The 16,670-nt window shown below is 35.1% G+C and overlaps 1 protein-coding gene across 12 annotated transcripts in view; it reads right to left on the bottom strand.

Moving 5' to 3' along the window:
* The window catches only part of EHBP1 (EH domain binding protein 1), a 345,461-nt gene that overhangs the window by 174,881 nt on the left and 153,910 nt on the right, over positions 1-16,670 (bottom strand). For 9 of the 12 annotated variants that reach the window (XM_025261231.3, XM_025261232.3, XM_044926040.2 and 6 more), the window contains 3 exons: positions 5,228-5,332; positions 4,454-4,576; positions 687-927 (listed from right to left, as the gene is read on the bottom strand). In XM_025261231.3, coding sequence (XP_025117016.1) covers positions 687-927; positions 4,454-4,576; positions 5,228-5,332 — 469 coding nt within the window. The remainder of the gene's footprint in view (positions 1-686; positions 928-4,453; positions 4,577-5,227; positions 5,333-16,670) is intronic. The other 3 variants (XM_025261233.3, XM_044926041.2, XM_044926042.2) reach the window with 1 other exon arrangement.

The raw sequence follows: 16,670 nt of genomic DNA, 5'->3' as shown, positions 1-16,670 counted from the left end.
GACTCCAGAAACATATTTCCTTCATTTGTTAGTTTAAGATGCATACATAATCATGTGGAAGAGGGTGAGAGAATGAGGGTCAAGATTATAAAAATTTAGATTTGGGATGAGATAGATACTAACTTATAAACTGTATATTAACATAGGGACAGAACTCCTTTTGGGTTTCCCTGATGGCTTACCAGTAAAGAATCTGTCCGCTAATGCAGGAGACATGGATTTAGTCCCTGGGTTGGGAAGATCCCTGGAGAAGGAAATGGCAACCCATTCCAGTATTCTTGCCTGGGAAATCCCATGGACAAAGGACTCTGGTGGGCTACAGTCTATTGGATTCCAAAGAGTTGGACATGACTTAGTGACTAAACAGAGGCAGCAGCAGCAGACCTCTTTTTACCCAACTAAAGGTACATTAGGGCTTCCCAAGTGGCTCAGTGGTCAAGAATCCACCTGCCAATGCAGGAGATGTGGGTTCAATCTGTGGGTCAGGAAGATCCTTTGGAGGAGGAAATGGCAACCCACTCCAGAATTCTTGCCATGATAATCCCCTGGGCAGAAGAGCCTGTGGACTATATAGTCCATGAGGTCGTAAAGAGTTAGACATGATTGAGCATACATGCACACAAAGATATATTACAGAAAGACCTCTTTAGTTAAAATATGATGATTGCAAAATGAAATGTACTTACTCATCCAACTCTTCTTCTTCAGTTTTAGAGCTATCAGCATAGAGATACTTGCTCATGTCCACTGGTCTTATATTTTTTCTTTTTGCAGACTGGGGTGGAGAATCCTTTACAGTTACAAAGGTTTCTGGCTCATCAAATGGGTTCAAATACTGTGGAGTCTGTACCTCTTTAAAGGGATTATAGCTATTACTATAAAAGGATTCTTCTGGTTTTTTAGGTGAAATTGTTTCAGTGATTTGTTCTAGAAAACAATAGCAAAAGATGAATTAAATTAATACTACCTGATACTTGCTTATATATTTAGTCTTCAAAAATACTCAATCTTGAATTAATATTCTATGAGGTTGAAAGAGTACAAATCAATAATATGTTTTAGAGGAGCTAAGTTCAAAAGATGTGATATCTAAGATTTTTGTCTACTTCTCTAGGTGCTCTCTGAAATAGCATCTTTGAATTGTTAATGCTCTTAGCATCTCTTCTAAATTGACATTATGGTATGCTGATTTTGGAAATTTTAACCTTCTTAGAGGTACAACATCTATTGTTGCTTATTGTATTTCACTATACTAAGTTGTCCCACCCCAAACTGATATATAAAAATTTCTGCTTTTAAAAAAAACATAAAATGAACTTAATTTTAGAATGGTCTCTGGTAGTTACACAAGCAGAGATCACTTAGGAATCTGAAAATTCATTCTGGAATATATCAAAAATACACCATATGTCACTGAATTTGTTTTTGTGAAGTCGTCAAAGACCAGGTTTCTGTATACTATAAGACCTTAAATCTTTACAGCTTTTAATGGGCCTTTTCAACATAATTCATATTCAGTCAATACTTTATATAATAACATAAAGGAATAACAAGACTTAAAAGTTGAAAGAGCTACATTAAAATCATACTGAGCAGATAGATGTGTTCCACTAAATTCTAAATTTTACTACAAATTTCAATTTGAAAACAAAGGTACTCTTAAAAATAAAATTCTGACTTCACATCACAAAAAGCACTACGATATAGTATTATGTCCTCCAAAAATACTTATGGAGAACTTAGTACCAGCATTTTGCTTTTATGTTTATTAATATTTTAAAACAAAAGCAGGGAGAGCTTCACAGCAGTTCAGTGGTTAGTACTCTGTGCTTTCACTGCCATGGGCCTGGGTCCAATCCCTGGTTAGGGAACTAAGATCCCATAAGCTGCATAGTGCGGCCCCCCACCAAAAAAAAAAAACACACCCCAAACTGGAATGTATAATAAAACTGTTTAAAATTTAGATTTTAATGATATAAACACTTCCCTAAATTGGAAAAAAGTTTCAGAGAGCTGATAATCATAGAACAGTTCAAAAGTAATTTTAATTATGCCATGCAACTCTAACAAAATATTTCTAGGAGAAGAAGGCAGAAAATTGGTTATTAAAATCTTCAAGAAAAATAATTGTTTCATAAGTGACATTTCGAACAATATAATCCAATTAACATAAAAATCTCTTCATTGACATATATATATGATTTTTATATTTTAGAGTCAAACTACTTTTACTTATACTTTATACATTAGTCCAGAAAAATTATTTTGTCTTTATATTGAAAAGATAACTAAAACAAACAACTCTAAATTGAAATTCTATACACCATGGTGAAGCAATCATAAAGTATTGAACAGAATTCATAAAATCATAATAAATCAACAGTGAAATGAATTTAAAAACAGCCTAAGGTAGAGAAGAGACTCAGTAACTGTATCTTTAGTAACACCAGGATAATACTCAAACACCACTATAACCTTTATACTAATCTAAATGAAGCATTTTCTTTTCTCTGAGCATAGAAGAGACTGAAGAGTTTTTTTGCCGACTCAATTTTTTATTAACAAATCCCAAGTCTCAAATGCTTAAGAAATAGACAAAAGCTGTTTAATGGAAATACCATTTTTATTTTTACTTTCAGGTAAAGGATTACAAAAATTGATCCAAGCAAGTTCATAACTTATAAAACCAAAGCAAGAAAGTACTCAAACTATAGAGCAAGATTTGAAGATGACAGAATAGCAACAAAGGAGAGTTAAGATGAGATTATTTCATTTAAAGGATAACATACATTTTAAAATGACTTTCTAAACAGGTCACTGAAGCACAGACTGTCATGCCTCTAAGAGCAGAAATAAAACTATAAAAGCAAAACAAAAAAAAACAAATATCTAAACAACCGCAACACATTTTTTTCTTTCCTAACTACTTCTGTTACTTGAGAATGCATGTTTTTAATCATAAAAATTAATAATAAATTACTTCAAGAAAAATGAGTATTCTTCTAATAGAAAATACTTATTCTAAAGTCTTCAAGAAGTGTTTATTTAAAGAAAATATTGGCTGTCAAGTTTATTCTTAGCTCTATAGGCATAATTCAAGATTCTGAATCAGGCTCTCTTAACCTTTCCAAAATAGAGATACAATATATACATTATGTAGTACTCTTTTCTATACCTCGGAAACAGATACACATATATTTTTTAAAAATTACTTATTTAATTTTAAAATGAAAAGCTCAAATACTCCTATCTCAAAATATTTTGGTAATTTTTTTTAGCTCAGTGTATTCAGACATATATACTATGTAATTAAGGAGCTCTGTGGTCAAAAGAAGACACTTGATTAGTAATCTTAGCTCCAACTCCACCTCCATTTACCTGAAGTTCTTGTTCAAATCACTTAATTCCTCTGGGCCTCAGCTCCCTAATCTGTGAAAAGAGGCTGCTGAACCAGATTACTTCTAAGATGTATTATAATCATTAAGATTTCAAATACTTTAATATAAAATTAGTCACAAAAAAATACAATCTCAGTAATCTAAACTTACTAATTTAGAATTTGGTAAGAAGGGAGAAAGTAAAGGAAGGAGAAGAAGAAGAAGTAGATTATGAAATGATATTGCTCTAATACAGTGAATCCTTAAATTGAAACCTCATTTTCACCATGATCGGCAGTAGCAAAATTCTTTAAAGCTCATGAGGATGTCATAAAAGCAGTCTAAAAGATGCAAACAGGGGCTACCCATTCTTGCATTTACTTTGAGCAAACAGATTTTAATTAAACAAAGGTCTTATTTCTTTAATAGCTCTTTTCTAAGCTTTAATAGTTTGAAACTACTTGATAAGAAAAATGACTAAGGAAAAAAAAACCTTGGTTTTATTTCTTCTATATATGTTGTATATATGACAGGAGTAGCTCTTAATCTTTTCTTCTGTTCTGTGACATTCACATGCACAATTTAACTTTTGTTACTGAGAATAATTCCCAGCTAGAGACACGGAATTAGGGGTGGAGAGGCTCATCAGACTGAGGTGTGAGGGTGGAGAAGCCGTATAAAGAGAGAGGCCACCTCCATCGTCCTAATATGGGTATTTCCCACAACCTGATCTTGCTTGGTAAGGCCAAAATAATGAGACTTTACTGTATGCCAACCAAGTAAAATACTGTTATATCTAATATTAGAGCTTTCCTATTTGACCAAACTAATACAGAGTTAAAAAAAAAATAAGCCCCAAGTAAATGTCTATGTAGGCTTTCTTTTTTCTTTAAAAATAATTCAATAGAAGCTATCCAGAATTGCTAATCAATTGCAAGTGGTATTGAATAAGTAATAGTCATTATAAACAAAATTTATAAGTCTTTAAAACAAAACAAAAAAATCTCTTTCTGTCCTTACAAACCATGAGAACTTGACTAAATAAAGACTTCAAAAGTAAAGAAAAAATGTGCTACCTTCTGAATCAGGATCTCCAAACGGGTTTAATTCTGCTACATCAGGATCACCAAACGGATTTAAATTCACAGTGGCCAAGTCCTTTTCTGCTTCATCCAAAAAGTTAAGTTTGTTGATAAGCTCTGAAAATAAACATATGTGTCAGTTCACTGTGGTTACATAGAGTTAAGCATAATTATCATTCATTCATGAAACATTTCAAACTGTAAAAATTCACACTAATAATACCTGCAAATAATAAGATATAGCATTTTACCAATGAAAGAATGCCATTCAAGTATTTTGTAGCATACCAACATATTCAAATAAAATAAAACAGACATATGCATATGAATTTGAAAATAACAGATAATAAATAGAGAAACTCATCTCAATCTTACTTGATTCAATAAAAAAGTACTAACATATATTCTGAGAAAAAATGTCCTTCACTCCTAAATTAATGAATAATTCAAACTGATGTAATATAAGCAAATATTTCTAAAACAATGTTGTTACAATATATAAGCTAACTAAAGAACTATGTCATATGACCAGTTATTATCTTATATTTTAAAATCACTGCCTATCATCCAGATATGGGTTTTACTAAAGATGGTAAGTTCTGTTATGCTGTTGCCTGTTGGTGCACTACAAATTACCAACGAAAATTTATTAAAGGAAATGCACAAAGACAAAACTGACAGCTAAGTACAGACAGAAAGTCAAGAGGTAGCAGGTCACAGTAAATACAGGCAATCAGAAGCAGAAAGAAAGGAAGAAAGCTCTTAGACCTTCAGAGGAACTGGCTGATTTAGCTGAAGGCATATTTGCTTGCTTTATGCAGTCATCTTGATCTTCATCTAAGCTGCTCAGAGCATTCAATTGGTTTACAATTTCTGTAAACAGAAGCCAGTCGAGACAAATGTAAGGAAAGGTCACTTAATTAAAGAGTCATAGAAGCATGCTGTTACTCAAAAAGACAAAGAGAGGGGATATTTGGTTAATCAAAAGAATACAGTCAGAGGATATTATTTTGATAAACTATAACAGATGTATTTAACTGAAAGTGATGCTGTACTCCTATTTAAAATAGAGAACATTTTTGTTAAAATTTATATTAGTACTATTAACTAGGTTAACAAATACAAAACAAAGATAATAACCCATTGGCTTTCATATTCTACATTTGTAAAATAGGGCTTTAAATGAATGCATTAAAAATAGCATAGAAAAATTTTCATCAGATACCATAGAAAATATGTGCTACTTGTTTTATAGTATTCTAAATTTAAATTAAAGGATTTAAGAATATATCTACATGAATCATGAACATAATAAGCACTTGTTAATATTCTAGAATGTTAAAAATCAGCACAAAATAACAAAAGCAGGCAATAGTTATTTTCTACTCCTGCTTTCTAGGGAATTTGTGCTTTTAAGGAAACTCCTGAGTATTTGCTTTAGGATATCTTATTTAGCCAGTAAGAGACAGAATAAAAAAGACAGGAACAGACAGCAAAATATTAAAATAAAAATTCATTCTGTGCATAAATAGAATTTTAAAAAATGAGTCATACATGTTTTGGACAACTCCAAATATGTGAAATTATGATTCACTGGGTGAAAATTAGCTTGGAATAAAATATTAAGAACCTACTAGAGTATTCTAGTTAATCCTTGCTATTTCCAAAGTTAAAACTTGGCAATAACTTAGGCATTAGGACAAACCAAACAGATCCAGATCATTCAGTGGGAAATAAAATGGTTAGAAATAGAAAACAGTTGCAAATTCAGCATTAAAATGCTGTTCTTTAACATGCAAATCTAGAGTCTAAATTTTATTTGAACAACATAATATAAATACATGGTTGTAATAAGGTTGTGTTCATCCAATCATTTGTTGTTGAACAAATAAATACTTATTTATCACTTTGTGCCAAGTACCATGTTTGGAACATAAGAATGAAAAAAAATCAGGCATAGTTTTGCCCTCATGGAATTTACCATTGATAAAGAAAGAAATTAACACTGAAAAAGACCATAAACAACTACTAGAAAAACCGACAAACTTATTCATTTCCCTTGTCTGAATGAGAAATATATTTTGTATGAATAAAACTGCTTGAGATAGTCAATCATAGAAAATAAAAAAAAGTAAACAGAATTAATACTAACTGGACTCTTAGTCTGTGAATAATATGAGCTAAAGAATCAGTTTTTATAAAGTATCTTCTTCCATTTTATCCTTCCAATAGTTTAAATCTCATTCTGACTCAAATTAACCTAGCAAATTTCTCAATAGGAAGAATTAGATTTAAGATTAGATTTAAGAATTCATTCTTAAATTAGATTTTTTACCCCAAACTACTAGTTACTGTAACTTTGCAATTTTCAAGGAAGTATAATAGGAGAATCTATGCTTTGTGACTACCATTGCATGACTGACTTTTCATTCATTACTAGTTTTGTATTTTTAAAAGTTTGCAGATATTTATTTTTAACTTAAAAAAACATGAAAAAAACAAATATTAATAACATTAGTTAACAGCAGTTAACCTCTATTAAGAAGTAGAAAGGGCTCTGCATATGTTGTGAGTTGATTCTCAAGAATATCCTGAGGTATTATCATTAATAGTCACATTTTATCATGTATATTAGTATCATTTATTTGCACTGTATTCCCAGATGTGCAATTACTGGTTAAAATATTTTAAAATAATGCTCAAAGATTTGTACTTTCTTTACACATTTTATTTAATATTCTTAGATATATTTTCAATGACAGTAGAAATAATTTATTCAAACACCTTATAAAAGGGGCAATAGACGGAATACTAAAGAAACATTAAATTTGGTCCTTACCTTCAAAACATTATTATTGTTCCATTATACACTTTTATGTACAATATGGACATTCATTTAAATACTATCAAAGTGACTATCACATGACTAAATTATTTACATTATAATTTTTCTGAATGTTCAGAATATTTCCTTCTCCTCATCATGCTTTTGGTGATATCTAAAACCACTGATTAAAAAAATCTAAAACCACTGATAAAAAATAAATAAAGTAAAACCACTAAGGACCACTCCCTCATTAACTAACCCAAAGTAACTACTTATTTCCATCCTCGTCTCTGATGATAAATTGTCCTTCCTATCCTAGCTTTCCTTATTTATCCATATCTTAAATAAATCCTTACTTAACACCTAGATCCTCTGCTTCTAGAATTCATTCACAAAGTGATCCAGATGATAAAAAGAAGCAATCTCCAAAGAAATACCTTTTATCTACATAATAAACATTTCTCAAGTACCTATTATACTTTGGGGAGGCAGATAGATAAGTAAGGCAATATATGATAAATATATGTTATAATTGAGACATGCATCGTAGGCTAAGTGTAACTGGAAGAGAGGCGTATAACTCAGGCTGAGGTTGGCAAGGCTTCCTGGAGTTATTGAGTGAAAATAAGACAAATAGATATCAATGTTATTATTAAAAGAGAAAGGGGAGGGCCTTCCACAACGATGCAAGGGTGGCAAATGAGAATATGATATACCTGAGGAACAGCAAGTTGCTTGGGGGTTAAGATGCCAGGGATGGGGAATGGAATGAGATGAGGTTGGCCAATGTGGTGTCATGAAGGTTATAGTGACCAAAATAAAGAATGTGAAGTTTACTCTGAAAGCTCTGAGAAGCCATTGTAAGATCAAATGCATATTTTAGAAACATCATTCCAGGAGCAACATGGTAGCAACAACTGAAAAAAACACGATAGGGAGATAAAAGATGAGCAGTTCAGCATCACCACTTCATGAAGGGAGGGATTAAAGAATAAATTAAGAAGAAAGTTTTGAAGGTTTTAATTTGACATGGGGAGTGGGGAAAGGAATCTTGGATACCTGCCAAGTTTCTGTCTTGGGTGACCGTGTGGACATTAGTTCTAGAACTATAGAGGGGGCTATTCAGTTTGGCCATACCAAGCTACAGTTGCCTGTGAAACTTATGAAAATAAGTCAATTGGTATTTGCATATGCCGATGCAGAGTCTAAAATACAAATTTTGTTATATATTTCTCCTTTTAAAAAAAAAAGTACTTTTCTGTTACTTCCAAATTTCTTGCAGTCAATATGTTTTACATGTATAATCAGAAAAACAGAAGTTAAAACTTTAAAAGGAGGTTCACAACACAAATTCCCAGAATTTTTTTATGTGGGACACTTTCCTAGTAATATACCACCCTGATCAAAAAAATTCCCTGGCCCAATGTATTTATATATTTTATTATTTATTAAAGATTTATTTCACCAAAAGTCTATACTTTGGAAAATGTTATTTAATAATGTTATGTGATAGCACAAAATATAATTTCTACCTACCCCAGCACTACTGAAATTGAGCAATAAACCTATAGTGCAGTATTAAGTCATCGGTAACAGTGTGTCTGTCTAGACTTGTTTCATATTGGTGAGACTAAGAAGACAAACTAAATTAGGGGCAAGCAATCGAAGCACAGGGTCAAGTAATTTGAGACTCTTCTTTATTGTTAGGAAGGCAAAAGAAGATAGAAATTGACCATCAGAGATTATCACACTGGACCAAAACAGGGGGATGGAAGTGGTGTCACAAAGAATAGGTGGGTTTTTCTTTTTAAGAAAGTCTGTAGTGGAGTTAAAAGGGCCAATGTGGGGATAGGGTGGGGGCTACCTAGAGCTACAACATACCTACAAATCTTGTAGCATCCTCATTCTTCCCTCCAAAGTATAGGATTCAGTACAGGCATATCTCATTTTAAGAGGGCCTAAGATAGTAACACTGCAACCTCTTGACATAGATCAAGTTTCCAAGGACGTCACTTTTCTCATAGGCTTTGAGCCCATAAATATTTGATGTATGGATATAACTAATATGTTTAATAATGTGATTTTCAATCCCATTAGCAGATCATATTGCAAATGAATGAATGATAAACTGAATGAAAATCCTAATACTAGCCATAATTTTTATAAAGGCAGAAAGACATACACCTTATTTTTAAATTTTGGCAATTGTGTTTTTAATCTAGTGTTTATCTTATATCTATCCATATATCTACATGTGTATGTATTATGTATCTATGTACAACACATTTCATTTATCTCTAGAAACGTTAGTTTTAGCTACCAACCTAAAATTTGGTGGCTTAAAACAAATTATCATCTCTCACAGTTCTGTGGATTGACTGGACTCAGCCGAGTGGTTCACTGCAGTTAGAGAGTGGCTTGGGATTAAATCACCAAAACACTGAACTAGGCTGGATGTCTAAAACTGTTTCTTCAAATGCATGTTTGGTGTTTCAGCTGAGAGGCTAGAACAACTGAAGACTGTTCAGGCATCTCTCTCTCCCCTCTCCCCCACCACTGTAAACAGCTGTCAATATGGGTATTTTGGGGTTTCCTTTCAACACAGCAATCGCGGGTAGCTGGACATTCTACATGGCAACTGGTATCTCCCACAAAATGCACTACAAGGGACCCAGGTGAAAGCTACAACTTAGCTTTGGAAGTTACAGAATGTCACTTCCTCACTGCATTCTATTGATTAAAAGTGATTTATGGAACCAGCCCAGAAGACAGGGAGGGGACTACAAAAGGGAATGAATATTGGGAGGCCCGTTTCACTCACTGGAGGACAATCTTTGAAGACTAGCTACCACACAGTAGATCAATAAATCAGAAAGTTGAAATCATTCATTTTCTTACTAATCTAATGAATTTATTATAATTCTCACATAACCTTCCAGCATTTTATTCATGCACATATATGAAAAGTATAAATCTTAAAATATACAGTTCAATGAATTTTGACAAATGTATATACATCCATGTGACACAAGAGGCAGAGTACTACACCACCACCAAACTCCCACTAATTCTCTAATGCCTCTTTTCAGACAATCTCCAAATACACTAGCTGACACTATTCTAATGTTTTAAATGCCAGATTAGTTTTGCCTCTTCCAGAACATCATGTAAATGGAATCATACAGTACATAAGTTCAGTTCAGTCACTAGTCGTGTCTGATTCTTTGCAACCACATAGACTGCAGCAAACCAGGCCTCCCTGTACATCACCAACTCCCGGAGTTGACTCAAACTCATTTCCATTGAGTTGGTGATGCCATACAACCATCTCATCCTCTGTCGTTCCCTTCTCCTCCTGACTTCAATCTTTCCCAGCAACAGGGTCTTTTCAAATGAGTCAATTCTTCACATCAGGTGGCCAACATCAGTCCTTCCAATGAACACCCAGAACTGATTTCCTTTAGGATGGACTGGCTGGATCTCCTTGCAGTTCAAGGGACTCTCAAGAGTCTTCTTCAACACCACAGTTCAAAAGCATTAACTCTTCAGTGCTCAGCTTTCTTTATAGTTCAACTCTCACATCCATACATGACCACTGGAAAAACCATAGTCTTGACTAGACAGACTTTTGTTGGCAAAGTAATGTCTCTGCTTTTCAATATGCTGTCTAGGTTGGTCATAACTTTCCTTCCAAGGAGCAAGCGTCTTTTAGTTTCATGGCTGCAGTCATCGTCTGCAGTGATTTTGGAGCCCAAAAAAACAGTGTCTGACATTGTTTCCCCATCTATTTGCCATGAAGTGATGAGACCGGATGCCATGATCTTAGTTTTCTGAATGTTGAGCTTTAAGCCAACTTTTTCACACTCCTCTTTCACTTTCATCAAGAGGCTCTTTAGTTCTTCTTCGCTTTCTACCATAATGATGGTGTCATCTGCATATCTGAGGTTACCGATATTTCTCCCGGCAATCTTGATTCTAGCTTGTGCTTCATCCAGCCCAGTGTTTCTCATGATGTTCTCTGCATATAAGTTAAATAAGCAGGGTGACAATATACAGCCTTGACATACTCCTTTCCCTATTTGGAACCAGTCTGTTGTTCCATGTCCAGTTCTAACATTGCTTCCTGACCTGCATACAGATTTCTCAGGAGGCAGGTGAGGTGGTCTGGTATTCCCATCTCTTTCAGAATTTTCCACAATTTGTGGTGATCCACACAGTCAAAGGCTTTGACATAATCAAAAAGTAGAAACAGATGTTTTTCTGAATCTCTTTTGCTTTTTTGATAATCCAGGGAATGTTGGTAATTTGATCTCTGGTTCCTCTGCCTTTTCTAAAACCAGCTTGAACATCTGGAAGTTCACAGTTCATGTACTGTTGAAGCCTGGTTTGGAGATTTTTGAGCATTACTTTACTAGCGTGTGAGATGACTGAAATTGTGTGGTAGTTTGAGTATTCTTTGGCATTGCCTTTCTTTAGGATTGGAATAAAAACTGACCTTTTCCAGTCCTGTGGCCACTACTGAGTTTTCCAAACTTGCTGGTTATTGAGTACAGCACTTTCACAGCATCATCTTTTAGGATTTGAAATAGCTCAACTGGAATTCCATCACCTCCACTAGCTTTGTTCGTGTGATGCTTCCTAAGGCCCACTTGACATCACATTCCAGGATGTCTGGCTCTAGGTGAGTGATCACACCATCATGATTATCTGGGTGTGAAGATCTTTTTTGCATAGTTCTTCTGTGTATTCTTGCCACCTCTTCTTAATATCTTCTGCTTCTGTTAGGTCCATACCATTTCTGTCCTTTATCGAGCCCATCTTTGCATGAAGTGTTCCCATGGTATCTCTAATTTTCTTGAAGAGATCTCTGGTCTTTCCCATTCTATTGTTTTCCTCTATTTCTTTGCACTGATCACTGAGGAAGGCTTTCTTATCTCTCCTTGCAATTCTTTGGAACTGTGCATTCAAATGGCTGTATCTTTCCTTTTCTCCTTTGCTTTTCGCTTCTCTTCTATTCACAGCTATTTGTAAGGCCTCCTCAGACAGCCATTTTGCTTTTTTGCATTTCTTTCTCTTGGGCATGGTCTTGATCCCTCCCTCCTGTACCAACCTCCATCCACAGTTCATCAGGCAATCTATCAGATCTAATCCCTTGAATCTATTTCTCACTTCCACTGTATAATCCTAAGGGATTTGACTTAGGTCACACATGAATGGTCTAGTGGTTTTCCCCCACTTTCTTCAATGTAAGTCTGAATTTGGCAACAAGGTTTCATGATCTGAGCCACAGTCAGCTCTGGGTCTTGTTTTTGCTGACTGTATAGAGCTTCTCCATCTTTGGCTGCAAAGAATATAATCAATCTGATTTCGGTATTGACCATCTGGTGACGTCCATGTGTAGAGTCTTCTCTTGTGTTGTTGGAAGAGGGTGTTTGCTATGACCAGGTCGCCATTAACCCCACCATAGAGCAGCCAGAACTTACACAGGACTGGGAAATAGACTCTTGGCGGGCACAAACAGAAACTTGTGCACACCAGGACCCGGGAGAAAGGAGTAGTGACCCCACAAAAGACTGACCCAGACTTGCCAAGGAGTGTCCAGAAATCCGCAGCGAAGACATGGATCAGTGGTGGCCTGCTGCTGGGCTGGGAGCACTGAGTGCAGCAGTGCATGCATGGGACCTTTTGAAGGAGGTCGCCATTATCTTCATTAACTCCACATAGTTTGGACCAAGTAAATAACAGGGGAGGGAACACAGCTCCACCCATCAACAGAAAATTGGATATAAGATATACTGAGCATGGCCCCGCCCATCAGAACAAAACCCAGTTTCCCCCTCAGTCAGTCTCTCCCATTAGGAAGCTTCCATAAGACTCTTATCCTTCTCCATCAGAGGGCAGAGAGATCGAAAACAATCACAGAAAACTAACCAATCTGATCACATGGACCACAGCGTTGTCTAATTCAATGAAACTGTGAGCCATGCCGTGTAGTGCCACCCAAGATGGACAGGTCATGGTGGAGAGTTCCGACAAAATGTGGTCTACTGGAGAAGGGGATGGCAAACCACTTCAGTATTCTTGCCTTGAGTACCCCTGAACAGTATGAAAAGGCAAAAAGATAGGACACTGAAAGATGAACTCCCAAGGTTCGTAGGTGCCCAATATGCTACTGGAGATCAGTGGAGAAATAACTCCAGAAAGCATGAACAGATGGAGCCAAAACAAAAACAACACCCAGTTGTGGATGTGACTGGTGATAGAAGCAAAGTCCAATGCTGTAAAGAGCAATATTGCAAAGGAACCTGGAATGTTAGATCCATGAATCGAGGCAAATTGGAAGTGGTCAAACAGGAGATGGCAAGAGTGAACATCAACATTAAGGAATCAGCAAACTAAAATGGACTGGAATGGGTGAAATTGACTCAGATGACCATTTTATCTACTACTGTGGGCAAGAATCCCTTAGAAGAAATGGAGTAGCCATCATAGTCAACAAACGAGTCCAAAATGCAGTACTTGGATGCAATCTCAAAAATGACAGAATGATCTCTCTTTGTTTCCAAGGCAAATCATTCAATATCACGGTAATCCAAGCTATGCCCCATCCAGTAACACTGAAGAAGCTGAAGTTGAACGGTTGGTTCTGTGAAGACCTGCAAGACCTTCTAGAACTAACACCCAAAAAAGATGTCCTTTTCATTATAGGGGACTGGAATACAAAAGTAGGAAGTCAAGAGACACCTGGATTAACAGGCAAATTTGGTCTTAGAGTACAGAATACAGTACATACACTTATGTAAATCCTTTTTCACTCAGCATGATAGTTTTGAGATCTAGCCATGTTGCTGAACACATCAGTAGTTCATTTTTATTGCTGAATAGTATTCCGTTCACAAATATAATATGGTTCAGCCATATTGTTGTTGATGTACATACACCTGAGCTGTTTCCAGTTTGGGGCTCTTATGAATAAAATATTATGAACATTTTTGTGCTAGTCTTTTCTGGATACATGTTTTCTTAAGGATAAAGATTCCACTTCACAAGGAGTGGAATGCTTGGTCAGAGGCTACATTTTTATAATAATTTATTAATGTTGTTAATGTTTATTTTTATAAACATATGCCCTAGGTATATCTGTAGTGTTTATAAGAAACTTCCCAAGTGACCTTACCATTACATTCTTCATGAACAATGGATGAGACTTCCAGTAGGTCCACATCCTTACCAACACTGAGAATTTATTGCCAGTTTTTTAAATTTTAACCACTTGGGGAATGTGGAGCTATATTTCATGATGATTTTAATTTGCTTTTCCCTGATGACAAGTGACTCTAACAAGATTTTCTTATGCTTACTAGCCAACGATGTATCTTTCTTTGTGAACCATAGGTTCAAATCCTTGCCCATTACCACAAAAAAAAGGGGGGGGGGCTGTCTTTTTATTATTGAGTTAGAGGACATTAAAATAACCTATTCCAGATACAAGTCAGATATATGCATTTTGAGTATTTTCTTCTAGCCTGTAAATTGCCCATACATTTTCTTATTGGCCTATTTCAATAGTATGCATCTTAAAGTTTGACAAAGTCAATTCATCAAATTTTTCTTTCATGGTTGTTACTTTCTGTGTCTTGTGTAATATAAGAACCTTCTGTCCACTCTTAGGCCACAAATATAGTCTTTTTTTTCCCAGAGGATTTATAGTTTTAGCTTCTACATTTAGGTCCATGATCTACCTTGAATTAATGTTTGTGTATATGTGGGAATTGAGACTCATTCCATACAGATATCTAGGTGTTTCAGCATAATTTGTTGAAAATCTTTTCTTTACTGAACTGTCCTGTACCTTTGCTAAAATTAATTCACCAAAGACATTTCTATTTCAGGACTTCATGTTTTGTTCCACTCATCTTTCCTATGCCAACACCATACTATCTTAATTATCACAGCTTTATAGTAAATCTTGATGTCAGACAGTATTAACAATTCTGTTCCTTTTCAATACTGTTTGGGCTATTCAGTTCCTTTATAAATCCAATTGTATTTCAGAATCAGCTATCAATGTTTAATCTTTAAAAAGCTTGCTAGGGGACTTCCTAATGGTCTAGCGGTTAAAAATCCACCGTCCAATGCAGGGAACCTGGGTTCATTCTCCGATTAGGGAACCAGGATCCCACATGCCGCAGGGCAACTAAGCCAGCACACCACAACTATGTGAGCATGCCGCAATTAGTGACCCTGCACGCTTGAGAGCCTGTGTGCCAGAACTAGAGTCCATACTCCAGAACTACTAAAGCCCATGCTCTAGAGCCTGTGCTCTGCAACAAGAGAAGCCCATGCACCACAATGAAGAACCCAGCACAGTCAGAAAAAAAAGCCTGCTAGGATTATGAATGCATTGAGTTGAACACAGATCTATTTGGGGAGAAGATAACATCTTTACAATATTGAGTTCTCTAATCTATGAACATAGAATCTCTACTTAATAAGATCTTCTTTAATTACCTTCAATAATGTATTATAGCTTTCAGGGTAGAGGTTTTTCTACATCTTTTGCTAAATTCATTTTGAAGAAGTCTATGTTACTTTCAGCCTCCTTTGTAAATGAAATTGTTTCATTAACCTTATCTTCCAAATGTTTACTGTTCATATACAAAAATATAAATTTTCTATATTGATTTTGTATCATGTGCCCTTGCTAAGGTCTTCAGTACAATATTGAATAAAAGTGGTGACAGCAAACATCCTGGCCTTGATCCCAATCTCTGGAGGAAAAGTGTTCAGTGTTTCATCATTATATATGATGTTAGCTCACCACAGATGCCATTTATCAAAATGAAGAAATTCCTTTACATTAAAACTGCTGAGAAATTGGTATTGAATTTTTTCAAATGTTCCTTTCTGCATCTATTGAGGTAATTATATGATTTTTCTCCTTTATTCTGTTACTATGGCTAAAGCAACCTTGCATTCCTAGGATAAATCCTTAAAGAATGCATATGGGTACTTAGAATATTAATCGTCTCTTGTCTCTTTCCTAAATAAATACTGGAGATCGTACAACTTCTCCTTCAGAGTTCTTACTTCCCTTGTGGTTCTGTCAGATGGACTCTCAGTATCCACAGAATTCTCCCAGAGTCTTGCTTGGGGTGCTAGATAATGTTCAGTTGTCTTTAGTACCAACCAAGCAGCATTATGGTTTAAGAGTAACATAGAAAGCAGGCTGAATTTGTAATTTCTATTTTCGGCCACTTCTACTATTCTTTCAGTTGATACATTTGAGTTCTAAACACTGAGAAGAAATGTTCTTGCTATCTTCAGTCTCTCATCCTAATGTCTCAAACTCCTTTAAGAGTTAGCTTGATACCTTGCAAATTT

Source organism: Bubalus bubalis, chromosome 12 (genome assembly GCF_019923935.1).
Source record: "Bubalus bubalis isolate 160015118507 breed Murrah chromosome 12, NDDB_SH_1, whole genome shotgun sequence".
NCBI lineage: Eukaryota > Metazoa > Chordata > Mammalia > Artiodactyla > Bovidae > Bubalus > Bubalus bubalis.
This window is presented reverse-complemented; position numbering and strand designations above follow the sequence as displayed.